The sequence below is a fragment of the Pogoniulus pusillus genome, chromosome Z, assembly GCF_015220805.1.
Source record: "Pogoniulus pusillus isolate bPogPus1 chromosome Z, bPogPus1.pri, whole genome shotgun sequence".
NCBI lineage: Eukaryota > Metazoa > Chordata > Aves > Piciformes > Lybiidae > Pogoniulus > Pogoniulus pusillus.
Genome location: NC_087309.1, coordinates 28,753,882 through 28,778,600, shown reverse-complemented (window position 1 = coordinate 28,778,600; position 24,719 = coordinate 28,753,882). Strand labels below are relative to the sequence as shown.

General features: G+C 44.0%; 1 protein-coding gene and 1 long non-coding RNA gene across 3 annotated transcripts; one reads left to right on the top strand and one right to left on the bottom strand.

Moving 5' to 3' along the window:
• Positions 1–139: 139 nt before the first annotated feature.
• RNF20 (ring finger protein 20) lies at positions 140–21,987 on the bottom strand. Of its 2 annotated transcripts, none has more exons than XM_064140610.1 (21): positions 21,956–21,987; positions 19,521–19,583; positions 19,100–19,270; positions 18,801–18,968; positions 18,542–18,689; positions 18,224–18,406; positions 17,427–17,545; positions 16,511–16,657; positions 16,241–16,318; positions 15,906–16,025; positions 14,896–15,075; positions 14,566–14,701; positions 13,789–13,910; positions 13,066–13,463; positions 12,356–12,473; positions 11,433–11,582; positions 10,290–10,502; positions 7,727–7,852; positions 3,937–4,077; positions 3,489–3,590; positions 140–3,269 (listed from the first exon to the last, which is right to left on the bottom strand). In XM_064140610.1, the coding sequence occupies exons 3-21, from the start codon at positions 19,226–19,228 to the stop codon at positions 3,093–3,095; spliced, it is 2,955 nt and encodes a 984-aa protein (XP_063996680.1). In that variant the 5' UTR covers positions 19,229–19,270; positions 19,521–19,583; positions 21,956–21,987; the 3' UTR covers positions 140–3,092. The 2 variants fall into 2 exon arrangements, with proteins under 2 accessions (XP_063996680.1, XP_063996682.1); XM_064140612.1 differs by having other exon boundaries at positions 19,100–19,266; positions 21,956–21,983.
• A 245-nt stretch (positions 21,988–22,232) lies between these two features.
• LOC135173613 (uncharacterized) lies at positions 22,233–22,865 on the top strand. Its single transcript, XR_010301390.1, has 2 exons — positions 22,233–22,390; positions 22,506–22,865. It is a non-coding gene; the product is annotated as an uncharacterized LOC135173613 (long non-coding RNA).
• The last annotated feature ends 1,854 nt before the right edge of the window (positions 22,866–24,719 follow it).

Sequence of the window (24,719 nt, the reverse complement as noted above, 5' to 3'; positions counted from 1 at the left end):
CCAGGCATAGTTTAAAGGCTACAGTAAGACCTGAAACTGTATTTAGGGGTCTGATAAAGGCATTCTACTTTTTTTAAATTTTAACCTTTGGGGGGAAAAACAACCAAAAAAATACAGAAGTAAAAAAAAATACAAATACTTCTGTTCTTGATAAACTTTTAATTATTTCCACTCATTCTAGTAAATCAAAACAGATAATCTAAAATTTTCACTGTTTGTCAATGTTTAATTTATAAGCAGAGTGAGAAATGTAGTTACTTCCACAATGAGCTTCAAGGACTTTAAGCTGAAACAAAAATACTAGTTTTACAATAGGAAAATACTTTTTTCTTGGTGAGGAAAGAAAATAGCAGTTTCTAAGCCTCAGCTGTGAAACTAATCCTGGCTGTTTCAAGTCTTTGTTTCCTCTCATGTCCCAACACTAGCAGTATACACACAAAAGCTTCAAGCTTGATTTTCAAACTGTAAAAAGGTAAAGGAGCTTTGTACTTCTGCAAGGCCTGTTTAATTTAGATTGCTATTGAGAAGAAAGTCTTAAGAGGAAAGCTGTTTGAAGATCAAGACAACGGTTATTGGTTGCAACCTGTCCTGGTTTTAACGAACAAGGATTTGTATCACAAAATCTACCATCAGCATTAGTATTTCTAATACACCGCTCTTAGTCCAACTTAACATGACATCACAAACTGTAATCCCAGAAGCAACATCCAGTAAAAGGAGGTTCTGCTTTAGTTTCTTCCATGCACACTCTAAATAAATTGAAGTCACACCACAAACTCTGAGCATCCCAGTTTCCCCTTGCAAAGGTGGGATCACATATTCCTTCTCACTTCTCAGGATTCATTGTAATTTACAAGGTTTAATTCCTCTATCTGAATGCTTTCAGAAAGATAATACATACTATAAGACAGTCTGTGACTACTTTCATTCTGCTGTTGTTTCTGTTACCACAGAATCAGGTTGGAAAAGACCTTTGAGATCATCAAGTCCAACCTGTTACCCAAAACCACCTAATCAACTAAACCATGGCACTAAGCACCACATCCAGTCTTTTTTTAACACTTCCAGGGATGGTGACTCAACCATCTCCCTGGGCAGCCCATTCCAATGGCAAATGACTCTTTCTGCGAACAAGTTTTTCCTAACATCCAGCCTAAACCTCCTCTCACACAGCTTGAGGCTGTGACCCCTCATTCTGTCACTGGTTGCCTAGGAGAAGAGACCAACTCCAACCTGGCTACAACTTCCTTTCAGGTAGTTGTAGAGATCAGTTGAGGTCTCCTCTCAGGCTCCTTTTCTGGAAGCTAAACAACCCCAGCTGCCTCAACTGCTCCTCACAAGACTTGTACTCTTCCTACAGTGAACACAGGATGGTAGCAGATGAGACAAACCTGGCAACTGGCCCCTTACAAGAAAATTAAGGTTACAGGAAAAGGACTATGCCCTATAAAGAATGCTATTTGATTTGCATTTTGATTTTAGGAGCAGACTTCAAATACTGCCTCGTACTATAGGAAGCACAGAGTCTGTAACCTATGCCATGTCCTTTCATGAAATTCCCTGCATCTATGACAAAATGACAGCATAAACAATCCAGCATCTTGACCCTTTCATTGTGTCAGGAGTAAGGTAGCAAGGATGCAGCCAGCAGGACAAAATTTAATTTTAGTTAACCATGTTTTGAAAGCAGAGTAAGGAAGGTATTAATCTATCTATTTCAGAAGCTTAAAGCTTGTGCAAAATGTTTCTGGTAAGGAAGGAGCACAGCTAGATACTACCAGAGGCTAGGAAAACACTTGAACTCTGCTGTGGTGAGGCCACACCTTGAGTATTATGTTCAGTTTTGGGCATCTCAACACAAGAGGAAAAAGGAGCTGCTGGAGCCAGTGCAGAAGAGGATAATGAAGCTGGTGAAGGGCCTGGAGAATAAAAGCTTATGAGGAGCAACTGAAGGACCTGGGGCTGTTTAGTTTGAAGAAGAGGAGGCTGAAGGGAGACCTTATTACTGTCTACAGCTACCTAAAAAGATGATGTGGAGAGGTTGGTGCTGGTCTCTGCTCACAGGCAGATGAGACAGAACAAGAGGGCATAGCCTCCAGCTGTGGCTTGGTAGGCTTAGGCTGAACATTAAGAACATTTTTTTCAAGAAAGTGGTCAGGTGTTGGAACGGGCTGCCCAGGGAGGTGGCTGAGGCGCCAACCCTGCATGTGTTCAACATTTGGATGTGGTGCTTGGGGATATGGTTCAGGGTGAACCTTATAGAATAGGGGTAATGGTTTGACTTGGTGATCCTGAGGGTCTTTTCCCACCACGATGTTTCTGTGTTTCTGTGAAAAAAACAGAAAATTAACCCAAGTAACAGCTTTTATTAGACTTCTGCATTACAAGATTAGCCTTTGTGGCAATGTCGCAACAAACTCCTAAAGTTCTTGTTTGGAGACTAAAGACAATGACAGCAAAGCCTCAATCTAGGGGAAGATGTCCACATCAAGCAGGGTTCATTAGTGGAATGTTGTTTCCAAAGATTCCCCAATACCTTATCTTTCTCCTCTTACGGATACTAAGATGTGCCTTTGCTTTTGAGGGTAAGGAAGATGTTTACTAATGTGCCTTCACAGATTCTTGTCCTGACTCAGGAAGATACATGTCTAAGGAGTCGCTCCACTGAAGTCTTTGGCTCTTTAGTTGGGAAATTATTCACTCTCAGAAACACTATCCTATCTTGATGGGATTTGATAAGCACCACCCAAAGCAAACTCCTCAGATAAAGCCCTCATTTACTTCTGCTGCACCACAGCTTCCATCCCATCAAGGTGGGACTTTGGTTAGATGTTCCAAACTTGGCAGTGTTAAAAGTGACAGACGGGAAATGTCCTTTCAGGCACAAAGAATCCACAAAAATTGAGTGAAAAAGAAAAGGGATGAAAAAGGAACCAAGAATCCAGACTCACTTTCACCCTAACCACACTTCCAGAGGAGACTGAAGATCACCTTACAGAAGCACTGACTACCCCAAAAGCTACAGTCACACAAGCGAGGGTGGCTGGGTGGTCAGCGTAAGCAGCAACTTTCCATCTCTCCAGTGGAAAGAATCAACCGATGTAGATCCTGTGGAAGTCGTTGGCACCAAAGGCTGCGTTGCACTTGGGGCACTTACGCTGCCGGGTGTCGTAGCGTGTTTTGACACACTCGAAGCAGAAGACGTGGAAGCACTTTGTGAGCACTGCATCCTTCTTGCGCATGTTACAGCATGGGCAGGTCAGACGGGCCTGCAAGACAAACGTTACAGTGAGGGCCCATGGCACTGCCCAAGGTGTGCTAAGATGATGGAAGGTGAAGGTCCTTCCAATCCTTGTAACAAGTGGGTGGTTTCTTTAATGCAAGATCGTGCTACAATGCCACAGTACAGACAAGAGATGTCAAACACCAAAAACGTGGCTACGCAGCCCTTTGACTAAAGCAGAGTTACAGTTGAGACAGCTACTCACTTTGTAATCCTTGATTTCTTCCATCAGTATCTCATCACAGTTGGGAACCATGTCAGGTTTTTTAGTGGTCTCCAGCTTCCTGCGTAACCTAGAAATATCTTCCTGCACAAAAACAAGAGACCAAAGAAATGAGCAGTATATTGTATCACAGCTTCTTCAGGGACCAAAAATAAGCAGCACCTAGCCAACAGTGCACCTGGCACACCTTCATCCTTAACTGTCCAACAGACTTACAACAGATTACACATTACCATCTGGTACCACATATGAATAAATTTATTCACCATCAGTGAATAAAACCTAAAAAAGCCAAGACCTGATGAAGTTGCAAAGTGAAACTAGATTCCCTCTCACAAAAAGAAGTCTGTGCAGTTGGAATCCACTTTACACTCAATGCATGAGGAGACAGACACCAAAGTACAGAGATATTGAAAGAGTGTGTATATACCTCAGCTCTTTTGAAGTTGAACATCTCTTTCTCTCTAGTTACTCTGTTTTCCACAATCTCATCCTGGAAGTCATGCAACTTCTTCTGAGCCAGCTCTAGCTGGGCTTTCAGTTCATCTGCAAGCTGTGCTGCATCCATGGCCTGAAAAAGAAAGTCAGCTTAAAAGCATCAAACAGACAAAAAAGCTGTATCACTTTCTAGTTCCTCTGTTTAGCAATCCCAAATTGCTCACAAAATGCTCCAGGCTGCTGGGGGTCTATTTTTTCAATCTAATTTTGATACCTCCCAATATAATAACTGGAATTACTCTCTAAACATTACTTAAACAACAAAACATCTTACTACTAACAAGTTCTAATCATTTAGCTCTTTGTAGAGCCAGCACTGTGACAGTGCAATGCATGTCACTTACAAATACACGGCTGACCATAATACTCTCTACTTGTTACAGAGTCACAGAAGGCATCAGCTTGGAAGAGTCCCTCAAAGATCACCCTGTTCACAACCCCAGCAGGGACACGTTACAACTATTTTCAACCATCCTTTACCTTTTCTCATTAAATTGCTTAGACGCAGTTCGATAGCTGAACTAGATAGAACTTGTCTAGTTGAAAGAACAATTGAAATGTGCTGAGTTCTACCCAAGGGGGGAGGCAGAACAGGTTGAAAGCTTGTGGGTAAGAATTAAAGGATGTGGAAAAGGAGATGAAATTATTGTAGGCCTCTACTATAGACCACCAGACCAAGACGAAGATGTTGATGAGGCCTTCTACAGATAACTGGAGGTAGCTTACAGAGCTAACTCCTTGGTACTCATGAGAGACTTCAATCACCCTGATATTTGCTGGGAAGATCACACAGCCAGGCACAGACAGTCCAAAAGGCTCTCGGAGTGTATCAATGATAACTTCTTGATGCAGGTAGGGGAGGAACCAACAAGAAGAGGTACACTGCTGGACCTTGTATTAACTAATAAAGAGGGACTGGTTGAGGACATTAAGGTCAGGAACAGCCTAGGGGACAGTGATCATGACGCAGTGGAGTTGAGTATTCTACAGGGTAGAATCAGACCAACAAGTAGAATTACAACTCTGGACTTCTGCAGAGCTAACTGCCTTCAGAGACACACTTGCAGAAATCCGATAGACTTAAGGCTCTAGAGGGTAAAGGAGCCCAAGAAAATTGGTTCATTTTTAAAGACCGCTTCCTCCAAGCCCAAGCTAGGTGTGTTCCCCTGAGTAAAATATCAGGTAGATGTGCTTAGGAGGCCTGCAGAGCTGAGCAAGGAGCTCTGGAAGGAAATCTCAGGGAAGAAAGAAACTTGCAATTCATGGAAGAAGGGATTTGTCACTTAGGAGAACTATAGAGAAGTTGTTAGGGCATGTAGGAAGGCAACAAGGTTGAAGCCCTCTAGGAAGTGAATCTGGCAAAGGAAATTAAAGAGAACAAGAAAGGCTTCCTCAAATGTATCAGTAGGAAAAGAAGAATAGGGAAGGTGTGGGGCCACTGCTTAATGAGGAGGCAGCCTTGATAACTGAGGATGTGGAGAAGGCAGAGCCACTGAATGCCTTCTTTGCTCCAGTCTTCACACCTACGGTTGAACTCCCCTATGTACTCCAGACCCTGGGTGAAGTAGAGGAAGCCTGGAGGAGGGAACACTCCCCACTGGTCAGTGCAGACTGGGTTAGGGATCAGTTGTGCAAATTGAACATTCACAAGTCCATGGGCCCTGATGGGATGCACCCAAAGGTGTGGGAGAACTGCCTGATGTTAATGCTCTGCCACTCTCCCATCATTTTTGCCAAATCGTGGCAGACAGCAGAGGTGCCTGAGGACTGGAGGAAAGCCAATGTCACTCCAGTCTTCAAAAAGGGCAAGAAAGAGGTTCCAGGGAACTACAGACCAGTCAGCCTCACCTCCACCCCTGGAAAAACAATGGAGCAGCTCCTTCTGGAGATCATCTCAAGGCACTTGGAAAAAAAGAAGGTTATCAGGAGTAGTCAGCATGGATTTACCAAAGGGAAGTCATGTTTGACTAACCTGATAGCATTCTATGATGGCATAACTGAATGGGCAGATTCACTGTCCCTGGAGGTGTTCAAGAAAAGACTGGATGAGGCACTTAGTGCCATGGTCTGGTTGATTGGATAGGGCTGGGTGATAGGTTGGACTGGATGATCTTGGAGGTCTCTTCCAACCTGCTTGATTCTATGATTCTATGGAGACCAGTGGACGTAATCTACCTTGACCTTAGCAAGCCCTCTGACATCATCTCCCATGATATCCTAGTGAGCAAGCTGGGGAAGTGTGGGATGGAAGAGCAGACAGTGAGGTGGATTAGGAACTGGTTACAAGATGGTGTTCAAAGAGTGGTGATCAATGGTGCCAGGTCCAGCTGGACAGCTGTGACTAGTAGTGTCCCCCAGAGATCAGTGCTGGGGCCAGTCCTGTTCAACATCTTCATCAGTGACATTGATGAGGGGACAGACAGACAGAGTCTGCTCAGCAAGTTTGCTGATGACACCAAGCTGGGAGGCTTGGCTGATACAGCTGAAGGCTGTGCAGCCATCCAGAGAGACCTGGACAGACTGGAGAGCTGGGCACAGAGGAACTAGATGAGGTTCAACAAGGACAAGTGCAGAGTCCTGCACCTGAGGAAGAAAAATGCATTGCACCAGTACAGGCTGGGAGGTGATCTGCTGGAGAGCAGTCCTGAGGAGAGGGACCTGGGAGTCCGGGTGGATAACAAGTTAACCATGGCACAGCAATGTGCCCTTGTGGCCAAGAAGGCCAGTGGGATCCTGGGAGCATATTAAGAAGAATGTGTCCAGCAGATTAAAGGAGGTTCTCCTTCCCCTCTACCCTGGTGAGACCTCATCTTGAATACTCTGTACTGTTTTGAGCTCCCCAGTTTAAGAGGGACAGGGATCTGCTGGAGAGGGTCCAGCAGAGGGCTATGAGGATAATTAGGGGACTGGAGGTCATGGCTTGAGGAGAGGCTGAGGGACTTGGGATTTTTTAGTCCAGAGAAGACTGAGAGAAGATTTAATAAATGTTTATAAACATCTGAGGCCTGGTCAGGACTGGGGGCCAGGCCCTTCTCACTTGCTCCCTGTGATACGACTAGGAGCAATGGGTGAAGTTGCAGCACAAGAGGTTCGGCCTCAACACAAGGGGCAATTTCTTAACTGCTAAGGGTCACAGAATACTGGAACAGGCTCCCCAGAGAGGTTGTGAAGTCTCCTTTTCTGGGGACTTTCAAGGCCTGTTTGGATGTATTCCTCTGTGATCTGTGCTAGATTGTGTGGTCCTGCTCTGGCAGGGGGATTGGACTCCATGACCTCTTTGGGTCCCTTCCAACCCCTAATGTCCTGTGATCCTGTGAACTTCAAGGTGTTTATTTTCTGTATTACCACACTAGATGAAGTTAACTGGGATCAAAGCTTTTGTATGAAAATATAACTGAGGAATGTTTAGAACTGGCCCTGGAAATGAACAAACTGCCTTTTCTTTCACAACAGATTTCCTTTTAAAGGTTACACAAAACTTCTACAACCAGTTCCTTCTTATCAGAGCAAACATCAGTCTACAATACTTTTAATCAGAATTTACATCAGGACTCCTCAGCCTTCTGATATACTAGTCCAAAACCAGGAAATACCAAGTTCTGTAATAACAATGACAGCTGGGAGCCATCTGCGCTTCCCTCAAAACAACAACTCTATTTTACAACCTAACAGGAAATAAGTAATTACTCAATCCAAGAGGAAAAAAAAAACCAGTTGCTCACCTTGCGTTTGTTCATTTCCAGAGCCTGTGTTCGAAGGCCTAGTTCTTTTTCACCCGTCCCAATACTGCTTTGCAGCAAGTGTTCCTTCTCCTCCAGCTTACGTACAACTTGCAGCTGGGCATCCACCTTGGAGGGAGATAGAAGAGGTGCAGAAAGACTGAAATGAACATTCTACAGGTCTTCAGGGTTGTCATTAAAAAAGCTGCATGCTAAAACCATCTCTGCCTCCTCATCACCAAAGAATTCCTTGTTCACTTACCCTTTTCTCCTTGAACCTGTGCACACTGGCAGACAAACAGTTATATCCAGACCTCTCCAGTGAATGCTTTAGACCTTAAGGCAGTGAAATACTCACAACAAAGAGGTCTTTCATTTTCTAGGAGGTGGCTTACAGAATTGCTGTAAGGCAGTGTGGTGGAGGGGCAGCAGCCCCAAACTGAGGCTTCACCATGCCTCTACATGCCCAGACATGTTCTTCTGCCAGGATCCACGAGGCAGCAAACAAATTGTGTAACACACACACGCCCTGTACCCCTGAGATCCGGGCAAGTAATCCCCTATTGGGAGGGTCCAGGCATGCCTCTATTGCCTATTGGGGCAAGGTTTGGTTTACTGCCAGCCTGATTGGTCATTTTAGATGTCCAACGAGCCACGAATCTCGGCCCAGAGCCTTTAAAGAGGGGTGCATAGCAGCACCACGTGGTCAGTCTGTTCAGACGGTCCAGACTGTTTACCAGTTCAGAAGCTTAGAGCATTTAGACTCAGCTCTGATTCACAGCAGCATCCTGCTGCACTGACCTGCTTGCATGGCCTAGACAAAGTATCAGGCCTCACTCACTTGCAAGCATTACTGAGGCCCGGACCTCATGCATTGATCTCAAGGTGCAGTCACGCCACCTGCGAGCCCTTTGAGAAGCAGAGCACATTCATGCCTGCACCATACATATATGGGGAGCTGGGAGACCCCCTGCCTAAGCCTAGAGCTATCTTGATTCATCTGCGGAGTTAAATCTCCCTGCAGCATGGCATAAATACTGCTTGCCAGCTATACTGTAAGTCTGGAAAGACCCAGGCCCAGCAGATCCTCAGACTGACTGCAAACCTACAAACACAGCCTGGTAGCTGCGTGACCATGTCAAAAGCTACACGGACCAATCCTTCTCCTGCATCGGGAAATTCCTGCCAGCTGATCATCCCTGGATATGCACAGCATCCAGAAGCCGCAGCTCCAAGGCAGAGATCACCCCAGGAGAGAAGGTTAGAGAAATACTGTTACCCCAGAGACTGGGGAAACCTTTATCATCCCTGCAAGCCGGGACAGACTCCAGCTTCAAGACCCCACTACTGGGCACACGCTGAGACAGATTCCCAGGAGGGTGATTAATGATTAATACTCAAGAGCAGCACACCTAAGTAAATCTTTGTAATATAAGTTATCTCTACCTAAAGAGCACACATAGTTACAGCCCTTGCTGGGCAAACACTAGAGTGGTTAAGAGGCATTAAGCCTAAGAAAGTATTTCTCTCTGTCAATAATTGTTAATAATTTGATATTCCCATTTAATAATAAATCCCTGTAAATATATCCCAAAGCTATTTTTGAAACTTTGCAACGAACCTGATTTCATAGTGGTTGGGGGTGGTATAAATTTGTAAATATTAATTTTAATAAATAATTTTATAAAAAATCAAACCCACCTCAAATTAATTTCTCACCTCCCCCTAACAGGGGAGGAATAGAGAAAACCCCTGCACAACAGGCAGTGATCAGTTACACCTTGGTTCTGACATGGTAGAATATACATGTAGAAGTATCATGACAACTGGCAAATTATTTTCCACTCCCATTCTCCCTGCTGCTCTCCATAACAATGAACCTGTAGACATCTTACACTCATACAGCAGTCTCTGCTTCTTACTAAGATAGGTCTCTTTGAAGCCTGATGCAGCATATGTACATTTATTAGGGGAACACTCCCTTTTCTATTGACTGTAGTGGAAATACAGTAGATTCTCTTTATAACAGCTTATTAGAGACCTAAACAGTGTCAGTAACACACCTCTGTTTTAACTACTGCTATTTACAAATAATACCTTCTGTGTGTCATGGTCCCTGACAGCAAGTAGCCTGAGGGTGAACAAGAGGCTGGCACGGGACACAGCTGAGACAGTTAACCTCAACTGACCAAAGGGACATTCTATATCATATGATGCTGTGGTCAGCAATAGAAGATGAAGGAAAAATAGGAAGTGAGATGTTGAGAGTTAGCAGCATTTGTATTGCCAAAGTAACAATTATGCTTGATGAAGTTCTGCTTTCCTGGAGATGGCTGAACACTTATTTACCGTAGGAAGCTTGTGCACAAAACTTTCCTTTAACTAATGAACTGTCTTCACCTTAACCTACTAGTTCTCACTTGTGCCCTTGATTCTCTTCCCTATCCCACTGTGAGGAAACAAGCAAGCAGCTGCACAGAGTTTAGCTGCCTGCTAGAGGGTTAACCCGCCACACTTTCACCTCCCCACATCAGTTCTGCTGTCCTCTCTCCCTTCTCCCAGTCACCTGTGTCTTCAGTGTCAGAACTTGGTCTGCCAGCTCTTCCTTCTCTTCTTTCAACAGTTTGTGGATCTGATTGGACTTTATACGTTCTGACATGAGCTTGAAATTAGCATCATCCTTCTCCCGCAGCTGTTGCATCAAGCGGATGTTCTGCTCCTGCATGTCTTCAAAGGCTTGTCCTGTGACATCCATTTCTGACAGCAGGGCCTCCTCTTCCTGCAAAGGAATCACAGGCTCTGGTGAAACTGTCTCCTGCACCCCTTGCAACGATCCTAAACACTTAACTCACTGGCACCAAACCTAGCACAGATGAAGGAAGTTGTCTAAGTATTAGTGAACAGTATCCTCCCAGCAACCAGAAAAAAAAAGCGTGCACCACAGCAGAGATGCCCTGAATTAGAAGGTATAGAAAACAAATGGTCATCTCACAGACTGTAGCTTGTCTGCTGGCAGAAGGAGCTGTGACATAATCATTGCCAGAGCTGGACAGAAACCAACTACCGACCTCAGGCAGCTTACCAAATAGCTGCCATAAACCAGACCAAGAATACTGCATGTGGGTAACTTCACGACTTCCAGGTAAAAGGTTGCCAAGTCCCTTAAACTCAAGCCACTTCGGAGGAGAAAGTGACAAAACAGAACAGGTCTGTCCTGTAAGGAAAAACACCTGAATTCTAAAAAAGTAACTGTCAAGTCACTGGCTCACTCTTTCCCCTCTGAGGTGGTCCTCGTCTCATATTGTGAGATTAAGGCCTTTTTTGTGGGTAAAAGTTATGTCACAGTTCCATGCACATGCATTAATTACATGAACAAGGCAGAGAATACTTTTCAAAAGAAATTTTAACCTCCAACTTTAAATACTAATCCAGCCATCTCTTCTCTGTGCTCTTCACCTAAGCCACAACCAGTCAAGCATTCCCCACCACTCCCTGCCATGAGCTTTGTGACTCTGGTGTTGGGGGTTTTCTTCATCAGTGAATTTTGGCTGGTTGGGTTTTTTCCCCCCTTCAATAATAAGGGACAAAACTCAGATCTCTGTCAGACAAACTGAAATTCTTTCTTTCAAATAATCTTCCTGGCTGTAAGCTGAGGGAAATTCCTTCTCAGATGCACCATCCAGGACACTAATCATCAGAAATTTCTCACCTGCTTAGCCATGGCTAGTTTCTTCTGTAAATACTCAATTTGTTCTTCCACTGCTCGGATCTTGCGGAGGGCATCTTCATCGGCCATTTTTTTACTCTCCTTCTTCTCCTTGTCTTCCAGTTCTTTCACCCTCTGCCTCAGTTCTTCCAGCTACAGCATGGACAAACCAGAAATCACAGAATCATTTTAATCAGAACAAATCTTTAACAAATTACACAGGACATGAAAGTATGGCCTGAACACTTCAAGAGCCTGTTTTCACAGGTCTCTGGAACACTAAAGAAACTGCCTTCAGAGGACATGCAGGAAGGCAGGGAAGGATACTATAAGCACAACACACAGGGACACAGACCTGACCACACATAGAGATAAAGACATGAAAAATATCTCCTGTCATAACAGCTGATAGGCTACCAAGAAACTACAGGCACCACTTTCAAGAGGATCAACCTTGACTTTTCAGCTGTTAAGACTGCAAACCAGAAGTGGGACCCTAGACTGGAAGGGCTGTAGAAATCAATAGCACTATACAAACCTGAGGGATCTGCAAACATATGTGTGCTTGTGAACCTAGAGACTGTTGAATGTGTGCACTACTGATTTCTCTCTACCAGTTCAAGAGGAGGAAGAGGACTTGTCTATGATTATATTTTGTCTTGTATCCCCATGTTGTGTGTGTATGTCACTGGGACATGTGCTGAGCTTCAATACTGGCTGAATATGCAACTGACAAAGCAGGAGTCAAATCCCTTGCCCCGAGCAAATTGCCCTGTTCATCTACACACCATTCCAGCCTCTCTGTAGCTGACAACGAGAAGAGCAACAATCTTGAAGACAAAACCAACAGAGTTCAGGTTCACAGTATCTGACAGGATCTTTCAAGTAATACACTGAAGAAAAATGGAAAAATAAATTAAATTTACCTCAGCTTTTGCCTTCTTCTCAGCTGCCATTAGCTGTACTTTGTCCCTTTGCTCTTTGGGGGCAGAGCGGTACATATCTAACAACAGCTTCATCTCTTTCTGGCTCTCCTGGGCCTTCCTGGAGATAGAATACAGACAGCTGTGAGAACACAGTTGCATATCCAGCATGGGAGTTAGAGCAATATTCTCTCCATTTCCTACATGGTACGCATACAGAGTCATCTTTGGCTCATCTTAACCTGGTTTAATGTAGAATAGTAAAGAAATAAAGGCTGGAGGCTGAAAAGATGTTCAGGAACATGGGCTGAAAAGCCAAGATAATCAAGGAGGAAGCATGTAGCCCAGCAGCAAACAATAAACTATACCCATCTCTGCTGTGGCACTCATCCAAGACAAAGAAAACTATTGTGCCCTTTATTAACAACCTGCTGCTTTACAGTTTTTTACGGCAGCAACAACTAAAGCTTGCACAGCGTAACCAAGTCCATAAGTATCCACTACCATGAAGTATCTGGTTTGGTAATTCATGCTTTAGATTGTCATGGGAGAGATGCTACTACATTGTCCAGATTACAGATGGGTACAGAGGGTGCCCGAAACCTCTCACTTCACTGAAGCCAATTCCTTTAGAGCAAAGCACAAGTCATCTCAGACAGACACTCCAGTTCAGGCATTATTTAAACTCAAGAGAGAGGGGCAACAACTCTTACTTGAGTTCAGCCTTCAGTTGCTTGATCGCTTCAGTCTCCTTCTTTCTTCCATCTTCATGCTTCCCTTTCTCCTTCTCTTTGGACTCCCTCTCCTTCTCAGATTCTTTCTGCTTCTGCTTTTCCCGCTCTCGCTCCTTTTCCTTTTCTTTTTCTTTCTCTCGCTCTCTCTCTTTCTCCTTTTCCTTCTCTCGTTCCCTCTCCCTCTCCCGTCTCTCTCGCTCACGCTCTTCCTCATCTCGCCTAGCCTTCATCTCATTAACATCTTCAGAAGCAGCCTTAGGTACAGACACTTGGGAGGAAGGATCATCAGGTTCCGGCTTGATCTCTGGAGGTTCCTCCTTTGTGTCTTCAGTGCTGGACTGGGACTGTAAGACAGCACTGCCACTGCGAGAGCGGATCTGTTGTGGAACAGTAAGAAAGAAGTCACAGAAGAAAACAAACCACAGAGCTTAGCCAGAAATCTACTTTATCCCCTTTCCCCAGTCTTCCCATATCCATATTTCATTGCTCCCTCCATAATTGCTACTACTCTTCATGAAGCACTACACAGCCACAAAGTAAAACCATCCTTAAATGGAAGCAACAGAGTGTAGAACTCTATCGAAAACTGCATTACATCCTGCATGCCATATCAACAAGTTGATATGGCAGGCAGGTGTAATAGCATTGCCCCTTCTCCTAAGCACTTCCTGTTCTTTCCTGGCATCTCCTGCACTCTGATACCTTGCTCAAGTCAGACTGGGCCTCTCTCAGTTTGCGCTTGTATCTTAGCACCTCTCCCTTCAGCTGGTGGTTGTGATTTTGGAGGCTGCTGATGAGATGACGCATCTCCCGATTAATCGGGCCTACAAAAACAGAAGCACACCTGTAACAAGCCGTACTTTTGTGGTGTGAACCTTTGGTATGGACTTCCACAGAGATGGAGAACAAGGTAAATGACAAAAAACAAATAAGACTTATTCTGGCACAGAACAAAGCAACACAGCACATTCGCACAGGAGATATGTCTGTTTTTCAAGCAATCCTAAGTTCTTGCAAATGCCCAGTCCTAATTTACCCTCAACATTACTTTTCCTCACATTCCTAAGGGAAATGTGTCATGCTGCATAAAACAAAAAAAAATCAAATGCTACTTTAGAAATAACTTATTTTCTCCCATGAGATTTGAAAAATAACTCGTTTTCTATTCAAGTTGTCATTCCAGATGTGTAAATGAACCCCTCAAAAGTAACTTTAATAATGCAAAATATTCTATCATATAACAAATTATTAGCAAAATGTCTGCCCTTTGCAACATTCAAAAAGGAAGACAGATTAACATGAAACAAGTCTCCCATAAGACAAGTGAAGAGATTTGGTTTTTTGAGACAAACCTGCCAAAACAAGTATTAAACAACAACGAATTGAACCAGGTGTTTTACTGCAATGCAGCCTCTCATGGACATTAGGGAGGGGAGAGTATTGTCTGTTTGTTTTAAGCAAAGCAGAAAATCTCCATACCTGCTTGCTCATTGGCAGCAAGTGTCTGCTCGAACTCTATCCTCAGCATCTCATACTCTTTGCGGACTTGTGCAAGGGTGTCCTCTAGCTGAATCACCTCTGTGCGCAGTTTCTTGTGAAGGCTGACCTCATCCCTCTGAGGAGTAAGAACGGGACAGAACTTGGTGCTGTGACCTGGAGTATCTCTCATCTCATCAGTATGAGGTACCAGAATAAATGACTTATTGCCAGGAAGATAATGTTCCTGAGCATTCCCAGAGCCCTCCAGACCCAGCAGTGACAGATGATAGAATGACAACATTCCCAACCATGATAGAGCAGAGGTATTACCTCAATTAGTTCCACCTGGCGCTGGTGTGTGGTGCGGGTACCATGAAGCAGAGTGCGGGCCTCATCAAGATGTGCCTTCAGCTGGAGGCTCTCATTATACAGAACAGAAAACTGGGACTGCATGCAGCGATACTCTGGGGTCTCCTTCACAGCCTCTTCCACTGCTCGTCGCAGCTCAACCTAGTTAGGACACAAGAAAATGTCATAGAAGGAAAAAATATCTCCTTGTCTTTGGTATCTATTCTGCAAGACAGGAGAAGAGCGAGTTCAATTGCCGGAAGCAATGACAAAAGCAGACCCTCAATAGAACTGCTGTGAAGTAGATGCAAGCAATATGCTGCCGTATCAGTTTTAAAAGTCTGTGATATCTCTGTATGCACTAAGCCTTTTCTATTGCATAGTGGCATCAGCAGTTTTTGATTCTCAGGTTCTGAAAGAGTTTGTCTCAAAGGTCTGAGCTTGGAAACCACAATTTAGCTTTATGGTGCATTTACTGTTAAAAGATTAACATATAGAAGCATATGACAGAAAACCAGAGAAAATATATATGCAAGAGAGCATTAGCTTTCTACCAGTAAGAGACATAATGACTGAAATGAGAGAAAGAAGATGTACAGAATCTGAATTTTCTTTACAAAACAAGGTTAGCAAATGATTGTGTCTAACGGCAGTAAAACAAACCAGGGAAAAGGTGGAAGAGCGATCAAGCAAATGTAAAGAGGTGACAGCTAACTACACATAGTTAAAATGTACTCAACACACCAGAAAGAACAGGAAGAAAACACTGTAATTTACAATGGTGACCACATGGTGTCACCATTACACTGAATGGCAAGTCAAAGTCATATAAACTTGCTAAGTTGTACCTCCTACAAAACATTACCCAGCTGAAGAGCAAGCACAGAATACCATACCATTAATAAGGTCTTCCAGAGACGCAGCATTAACAAGACAGAGGGAAATCGATTACACAAAATACCTCCATCCTCAAACAGGCACAGACACCTCACCTTGAGTTTTTCATTCTGTGCTGTCACTTCTGCAAGATCCTGGCGTAGTTCCTCCAACTCATTGAGGCGATTGCCAGCAAGCTCTTTATTCTCTTCCAGCTCTGCATTCATCTCCTCAAACTGTGGGGGAAAAGCTGCTTGTAAACTTGACTGTTAATGTATCAGCTGTCAGTAGTAATTAAGTAATTGTTTACACAGTAACAGAAATTACAGTTTTAACAGTCAAGTAACATCACAGATCGAGGGAGAGTCTACTTCTGTAGGTCTGTTTCCTAAGAAAGAAACTTATTCACAGACTCTCTTACCACTGTCCACAACCGAGCCCCTGAGATTACCTTGCGGGCATTAATGGTGATTGTGCCTCCATAGAGGCTGCTCCCAGCTCCATAGACCTTGTAGCCTTTGGAGTTTACCTGCAAAAAAAGCAACAGATTGTCATGAGCCAGTTAAAATGCCATGACTACTGATACAGCATGTCTGAGACCAGAGACCAAAGACAGCACATTAAAATCTCACTTCTCACAGAAAAGTGTCATAACATGATGTCACACATCTCAAAACTAGACCCATTTATCTGGTTTGCTAGAAAAGCAGATGATGCTTACACGTTCAAGAACATCTGCTAAGTGTCGGTTGAGCCTCTGCTCCCTCTTGCGTATCTTGTCAATATCCCACTGAAGGTCATCGATCATAGTCTCCAGAACAGACACTCGAGATTCTGCTGTCTCCACTCTCTCCTGCAGCTTTGAAAACTACAATAAAAAGAATGTTACAGACAGCATCTTGAACAAGTTAACATTTTCTGAGACTGCTCAGCATTAATTTTTCTCTTATACATCATACCCCAGACACATGTGCCTTCCACTCATCTTCTGCTGTGGCAACAGATTAATCAGTGAACTGCTCTGAATTTTATGCAAGCTGAAACCCAACAAAATCATGAAAATATGACAACATTGAAAATAGAGAAAGTGCAAACCTGGCAATATCTGACAGGACTTGTTATTTTTTTAATCTCCCCTATGTTCAGCTATTCCAAAGATTGATGAATCCCTTAGTGATGCAATATTGACTAAGTTGAGCATTAATAAGGCTGCTAAAGGAACTGAAACCTCTGAAACATATACCTCCAATAACATGCAACCTTTAACAACTGGGATCACCTTGTAACTGTTGTTATTACATTTTCATACCTGACATAGAGAAAGTGAGGGCTTTGAAACTTCAAGGATGTCAGATCAAGTGTTCCCTACCACTTCCTCTGCTCTGAACATTAACTCAAATTAACTCACTAATTTGGTTATATTGTTTCATTCAGTGATGCCACAAGCAAATCAATCCAAACTACACAGAAAATCTACATACAGTTCTTTACAACAACCCTTTCCATAACTTACTTCATTCAAAAGGCAACTTTCAAACCATGTTGCTCTTGCCTGCAATAACCTGCTTTCTAAACTATGACAAACAGAAATTATTCAAAGCAGGACACCAACACGGATTTCTCTCTACTTTTTCTACCTCCTGAGACATGAGTCGGTGCTTCTCCTGAAGAACATCAGCCAGCTCCTGTAGCCGTCCATTCTCATGTGAGAGGTAAGTACTGAGTTCCAGAACTGCTTCTTCCATCAATGAAATATCTGAGAAATGCACATAAATAAGAAAATTAACAGAAATCAAAGATTTGCCTTAATTAAGCAGCAGAGAGACAAAAAGAAAACAGTGTTGAACTATTTACCATATCTTTCTAGCAGCTGGTTTCCTAGGGTCTCATCTCCAGCCACACAGACCTCTGAATTGCAACCACTAAACAACCAGTGCACCAATGACAGAACAAGGGGACACAGCCTCAAGCTGTGCCAGGGGAGGTTTAGGCTGGATGTTAGGAAAAAAATTTTCTTTGACAAACTGCAAGTGTGAAGGAGTTCACCATGAGTTTGTAATACTGTTTTCACTTCTTCACTTGTAAGCATGAAACCTTTCACGCAGTGGCTAACAAATGGGCTGTAAAATTCAATTGTAATCTGTAATTTCTCAGGTGTACTGCAAACTAATGGGAGAAATATGCCTTTCTTTCCTCAGTCCAAGTCTGGGCAAGGCTCTCAGCATTCAAATTCAGAGGCAGTTATAATACACTTCTGGTGTGTACAGAAGCCATTTTTGGAGGTCTTGTTTACTGAAAGCTTGGAAAGCTAAGCCAATTAATTTTGAAAAATTAAGGATCAGGAGCAAAACTAGGCTTTAACACTTACAATACAGAATCATATCTAAGTCAGGGGTACATGAGGATGCTTCAGTATCAGCCACCTTGGCCATACCTCCACTGTTCACCTTGTGGGACAGCACATCGACTTTCTCCTGCAGCTTGTCATACATTGTCACGATCTGGGCAACAGCACGACGGGAAGATTCTACACGCTCCTGCAGCTGAGATTCTATCTCCTCACTCGTGCTGCTGGCTAGAGTGGCTAAGAAGGAGAATGCTGGCTCCAGTCCTTCCCCTGGGAACAGAAAGAGGTGCAAATCTGTAAGCAACATATCACCAGTCTTCAGCACCAAACAGCCTTGGTCACCCTTTAGAACGGTACAACAGCTGAAATCCATCTTTAGTACTGTCTCCAGACAGGTGAACTCACCTCGTTCCCTCTCATCTTTGCGCTCCTGATTACTGTCTGAATCTGGTTCAGGTTCTGGTACCACCAATGCTTTTCTTTCCGTCAAAAGATCTCCAAGACCTTGGTCCAGGTCGAAGCGTTTAAGGATGATGCGTATATTTTCATCAAACTGAAGGAGGGACAGACAAGGTGAGACAAAACAAATACTGGATGTGAACAAAAAGGAGTGCAGTGGAACAGGAGAAGAGAACAAGGTATATATAAGAAGAGTGTTACTAACCTGATTCCAGTATCGGTTGATAATTAGCAGAGACGCATCATCAGTGGCCTGCCGACGCTCCAGCTTTTCAATGTGCTCACGCAACTCATCTTCAATGGCTTGTCGTTGGTCCAGCATCTCTGCTAGTTTCCGGTTCTTGGCCTGTAAGGCCCGGATGTCCATCTCCTCCTGCAGAGACACACAGGTCAAGACACAATGCACACCAGCCAGATCACTGGGCTCACACAGAAGGCAGAAAGATACTTCTGTTTTCAGATTTCAAAAAACCAAAAGGCTCAGAGGGTGCAAGGAAGTCATACCGTTGAGGAAACGCCACCAAGCTTAATGGTCTCCACTGTGGTTCCTGGATCTTCAAGCCCTGCCTTCTTCTCTGGAGGTGCAGATGGGCCAGGCTCTCCAGCTGTCCGTTTATTGCCAATTCCAGACATGGTGGCCAAACCATACAGAGTACTGCCTTCATGAACTTCTTTCTGAAAATTAAAGACCACTACTGAAAAAAACCAAAACCACAAACCCCCACATATCCACACAGTTTAGTGTTTTTAACACAGTGACTCATCACAGCAATAACATGCCCACAGTACAGAACATGCAATTTAACAAGTTTTGGAAAATACTGGTCAACTATTCAGGTTTAAAAGACACCACTAGGATTAAATTGTGAACAGCAAGTAGATGGAAAAAAAAAACCCACGTAATGTAAAAATGGAAGCTCTGTACCTTATCAAGCTCTTTGAAATAAAATCTTCATGCAGGGTCAGTCTCTGCTTTTTTGATGTCTCCCTGTATTGACAAAAATTAACTGTGTTAGACTTTAACAAGCAACTAAGTGTATATCTGGCACCAGTTCACTCCAAACTAACCAAACTGTTATCTTATCAAGTTACAGCCAGTTAAAGCATAGGGCAACAACACCCTGGGATCTGCAATAGCTTACACAGAGGTCTAACAAATCCTAAGAAACTGAACAGCAATTCTAAGCCAAGGTTTATGATAACCCGTTTCAAGAGTTTTCCTGTCTATCAGGAGAGACAGAGACATAGTTTCACAGAATGGTGTGGGTTGGAAGGGACCTTGAAGATCACCTAGTTTGAACTCCTCTACCATGGGCAGGGACACCTTCCACTAGACCAGACTGCTCAGGGCCTCATCCAACCTGACTTTGAATACCTCCAGGTAGGGGGCATCCACAATCTCCCTGGGCAACCGGTTCTGCGACTCAACCACCCATACTGTAAACAATCTCTTTCTAACATCTAGTCTAAATCTACCCTTCTCAAGCTTCAATCCATCTGTTCTCATCCTATCACAATGAGCTATTGTTAAAAAGTCCCTTCCCATCTGTCTTATAGGCCCCTTTCAGGTACTGGAAGGCCACTAAAAAAGTCTCTGTGAGTGTTCCCTTCTCCAAGAATATATGTATGAAAAGCTCTGTCCTACTAGTTACAGAATCACAAACAAGTTGAGGTTGGAAGATATGTCTGGAGACCAAATGCTCAGTGCTTCTGAATGAAGCACGGTCACCCAGTGCAGGCTGCCAAGGACCTCATCCAGTCAGCTTTAGAGCACTTCCAGAAATAGAAAATTGGCAGTATCAACAGGTAACCTATCCCAGTATGTGTTGATCCTCAGCATTACAGCATTTTTTCCTACGTTTGAACAGCATTTCTGGTAGTTCCCTAAAATATTATTTAAGAAAATAACAAGTATTTCCCTAAAGGGTTTCCAAAACAAATATAGCAGATAGTGAGGAAAAATGAAACTTCTTAGATCTTTATGAGCCACAAGCGGCATTCTTCCATTTTCAGTGATACTGTGCCAACTCAATACACAGACCTCTACGTCTAAAGGAAATGCAGACCACATGGTGTTATTGCACCCAGTCTTTCATCAGTATTAAATACATGTCAAAATGTAAAAATAAACAAAGAAAACTTCCATTTAACCATTTCTCTCCTTTTTAGCAACAAAATTTAGTGACCAATGACTTTAGATAGAAAGACTAGGTCTTTGGTAGTGGTGGGCAGACAACTGTCGCTGCTAATTATCAAGTCACTACTGAATACTGCCATTTATATTGTTTGTCCACAGACAAAATATTTTTCCCACTATCTCCTGACACTATCCCTCAAAATTCTAGCTTTCCCTCTCCTTGCAGCAGGGCCTAAGCCACTAAGTTGGTATAGCCACAAATACTCTTCCTTTTAGGAACTGAACCTCATCTTCAGTCCCCATCTATTCACACTCTTTTCCCTGCAGACAGATCACACTGATTCACCAAAGGACTACCAAGGACTCAGCTTCATCTTAATCCTCCTCTTATGGTAAAACCTCTCCCACACAGAGATTGAAATACACCTCCACAGTTCCCACTGGCCGAAAATAACCTACTCCAACCATCATCAATTATGTGCAAACTTCCACATGCCCAGTACTTAGCCACTGGTCTACAACTCATGCCCACTGTGTCTGAACACTTTCACATACTCCTGACACCCATAGCCAAGAAACGTTTCTATTCTCACCATCCAACTCCCACACAAACCAGCCACTCTATAATTCCATTTTTTCTTCATATAATCAACATCCTCGAGCTGTGAGTTTCCCAAATGTGTGTCATGGCCACTCATTCAAATCTCAGTGATGTCCCCCAGAGACATCATCCCACAGAGGATACATAAAGCCCCACATCGCCCACCGCAGACTCCTCTTCACTCGAAGAAAGAAACACGCTTCAAAACACCATTGACTGCCTCCCTCAAAACCCATCTCTATCTTCTACGCCCAATGAAGGCCCCCACACTCCTGCCACTGAACCCCAAGCACATCTGGAAGCATTCCACATGACCAAGCACCGCCCGCGCCCATAGCCAGAGCCACGGGCTCTTCGGCGTTGCCTTCCGAACACCGACAGCCCGGTACCCCCAGCCGCCGAATGTACCTCTGGCCTACTCAACGAATGCCGCTCCCCAAAGCACTCCCACACGTACAAACTCATCCCTTCTTTCACGACTATACTGTGCCTCTGCTCCCGCACTCTCCCCTTCCTCCGATCCTCTACCTCCCGCCCCACACCTCCCCAAGCGCCTGGCCAGGCGCAGGCACCCCAGAGACCCTCACAAGCACCCCAAACGCAGCTGCCGCCTGCGGCCCACCTTCCCTCCGGACCACCGGAAGCCGCCGCCGCCGCCAGACGTCCAATCCCGTGCGCGCCGGGTTTACGTCACGCAGCACGGCTCGCGGCCGCCCTCCCCTTCCGGCGGCCATTTCGCCCTCACCCGTCATGGATGCTACTGGCCCGTTCTCTTGCCCTCGCTCGACATGGCCGCCGTTGCCATGGTGCGCGGAGGCGTCTGACGCCAGCGCCCTTACCCGCACATAAGATGGCTGCCGGTCCCTAGGCAACATTGCTACTGCCTTGCTCCACGCTCCTCCGGCCGTCGGGAGGAGGCTGTGGGCTGGATGGGGGAGATCTCTGGTAGGAATTCAGTCCCCGGGAGGAGGTGTCCCTTACCGGGACTCGCCAGCCTGCGTTCCCGCGCGGTGCTCCGCGGGTGCATATGAAGTGTATATAAACATCTGTGATGCAGGTAGCCTCTATGTAAAGAGTGTAAAAGTGCATTCGCTGCGCAGGCCTAACGGCAGCTCAGACTGAACTGGTATTTTCACACAACACAAGTTTAAGGTAAAATTTTAATCCTTTAGGTTCAATGTCTTCATCTCCGCCCATGTTTGTAGAAAGGCATGAGAACACCTACAAACATCGTGGGACGGACAGGGCTGCTGCATTATTTATTTATCTTCCCGAAGTCGATTTTGATCACATAGGCAGCTGCAAGCTGGTGCTGCTATCGTCTTTCCCTCAGCTCCACAGCACCTGCCTCCTTTGGGAAACGATGAAAAGGTGCAGTCTTCATGGTGCACATCACAGCGGAACCACCTGCTGTGACTGGCAGCAATCGCTAGTCTAGCTGTGCACCACAAGACCAGGCTGAATGAACCTCTGTGTTTCTAAAGGAAAAACAAACTCATTTTGAAAATTGTTCAGTAATTTTATTATTTTATTTTACTTCCCTGCAGTTCCCACTGCATAGCGGAGAGCTGTGGCAGCTTTGTGAGCAAATGTTAAGAGCAGCTGGGATGGGGAAGTTATCACACGCAGCATCGCAGTATTATTAGGATTGAAGAGACCTCACAGATCATCAAGTCCAACCCTTTACCACAGAGCTCAAGGCTAGACCATGGCACCAAGTGCCACGTCCAACCTTGCCTTGAACAGCCCCAGGGACGGCGACTCCACCACCTCCCCAGGCAGCCCATTGGCAAGCTTGGTTGTTGTTGGCGTCTACACAGCATGGTGGCATAAAATAACAGAGCTGGAAAGGTATTTCTAGGGATTTTTTTTTTTCCAAAACTAGCATTCAAACCTCTCATAGTTTAAAAAATGAACAATAGCAAACAACCAAAACCCCAATACATTTTTGCTAGTACATTTTCCTTTTAGCTGGCGACACCATAGCTGAGTGAGAAATCACTGATTTTCACCGCAGCCAGCCCTTGACCAAAATCTCTGAAATAAAAATTGAGCATTTTTGATTAAATGAATTTACTTCAAATCAGCTTTCAGTCCTTGTGTTTCCCCTACACTTGGGTTTTCTCCCATCTGCACTAAGATGCTTGCTTCCATTCAGCAGAAGGAATGTGCCATTCCTCTTAGTAATGTTTCTAAATTAACTGTCATGTCCTTGCAAATTGTTATGCACAGACAATACAGCAGATGTCACAGAAAAAAATACAAGCATAAATATGAGTGCTAAGAAGGGAAAAATTAGTATTAATAATCAAGATACTTTTGTGAAGAATCTGGGAGAGTGAAGCAGTTTGCTGTCGGTGAAAACGAGCTGCAGAGGATGCCCTGCAGTAATTTGCAATTATTTAGACTATGCTTAGGAATGTGAAGTGTAGGGTTGCTTATTCTTGAAACTGGCAGGCTCAACTACAGTCCTCCAATTGCAATTGCTTCAAGAGTTAAGCACATACTTCATTCAAAGCTACAGAGAGTAGTCAAGAAATTAACTGAAACGGATAATTTCCTGGAATAGAATATTATTTTAGCTTATTTTTAAGCTTGAGCAGAAAGAGACTGATAAGAAGAAAAACATTAAAGTCCCAGAAGTAACTGAGTGAATAAAGGTGTGTAAGAAACAGCCTGTGGAGGAGAAAACATTAAGCTTGTAGTGTTGGTGTGCTAAGGCTGTGTCCACAAAAAGACGTTCAAGTTGACTGATTCTCATTGTCTAAACAAGACTTGCAGTCTTGTACAAGGTTATGCTAGGCATTGACCATTATCAAATCAAAAGAACTTACTACAACTCATGTTGACCTTCCATCAACTTGTAAGGGTAGTAGCATGTACCAAAGTTTGTTGTGAAAGCCCAAAACATTGGCTTGAAAGCATCCTTTCTCTTCTGTAAAGCAGGGTGAGATGCAGTGTTGGGAACTCTTCACACTTTACCCAGATGTGTCTGGACACTATGCAGATATGCAATTAAATTAGGAAGTGTGGCACACTCAGGATGGTACATAAAATGATAGTTCATCCAGCAGAACTGTACTGCTTTCAAGGTGAAAGGCCATATAGGAGATGGTGCGTTAGCCAATCTCAATGAAAGCCGTTAGTGAAACCTGCTCTGAGATCATGGTGTGGTGGTTTGGCTGTTACCCGCCCCCCCCCCCCCCCACACACACTTTAGAAAGAACCCCAGCTAACTCAGCCAGACTCTGAGAATATAAATGAAGCTATTTATTTACAGCTAGCACAATATACAAGCAGATATTTACAATATATACAGTTATATACAGAAATATGCAAAGTAAAAGTAATACAGAAGCACAACTCCCTTCCCAGAAACCTGAGTC

What these genes read in the sequence shown, in the direction of transcription:
- RNF20 (XM_064140610.1), bottom strand. Translation starts at nt 19,228, where the DNA reads ATGTCTGGAATTGGCAATAAACGGACAGCTGGAGAGCCTGGCCCATCT. An exon ending in TCAACCGATACTGGAATCAG is followed by an intron (nt 18,690 to 18,800) that starts GTTAGTAACACT and finishes TCCCTCCTTCAG; the next exon opens with TTTGATGAAAATATACGCAT. An exon ending in TGCTGCCAATGAGCAAGCAG is followed by an intron (nt 13,911 to 14,565) that starts GTATGGAGATTT and finishes CTGTTTTTGTAG; the next exon opens with GCCCGATTAATCGGGAGATG.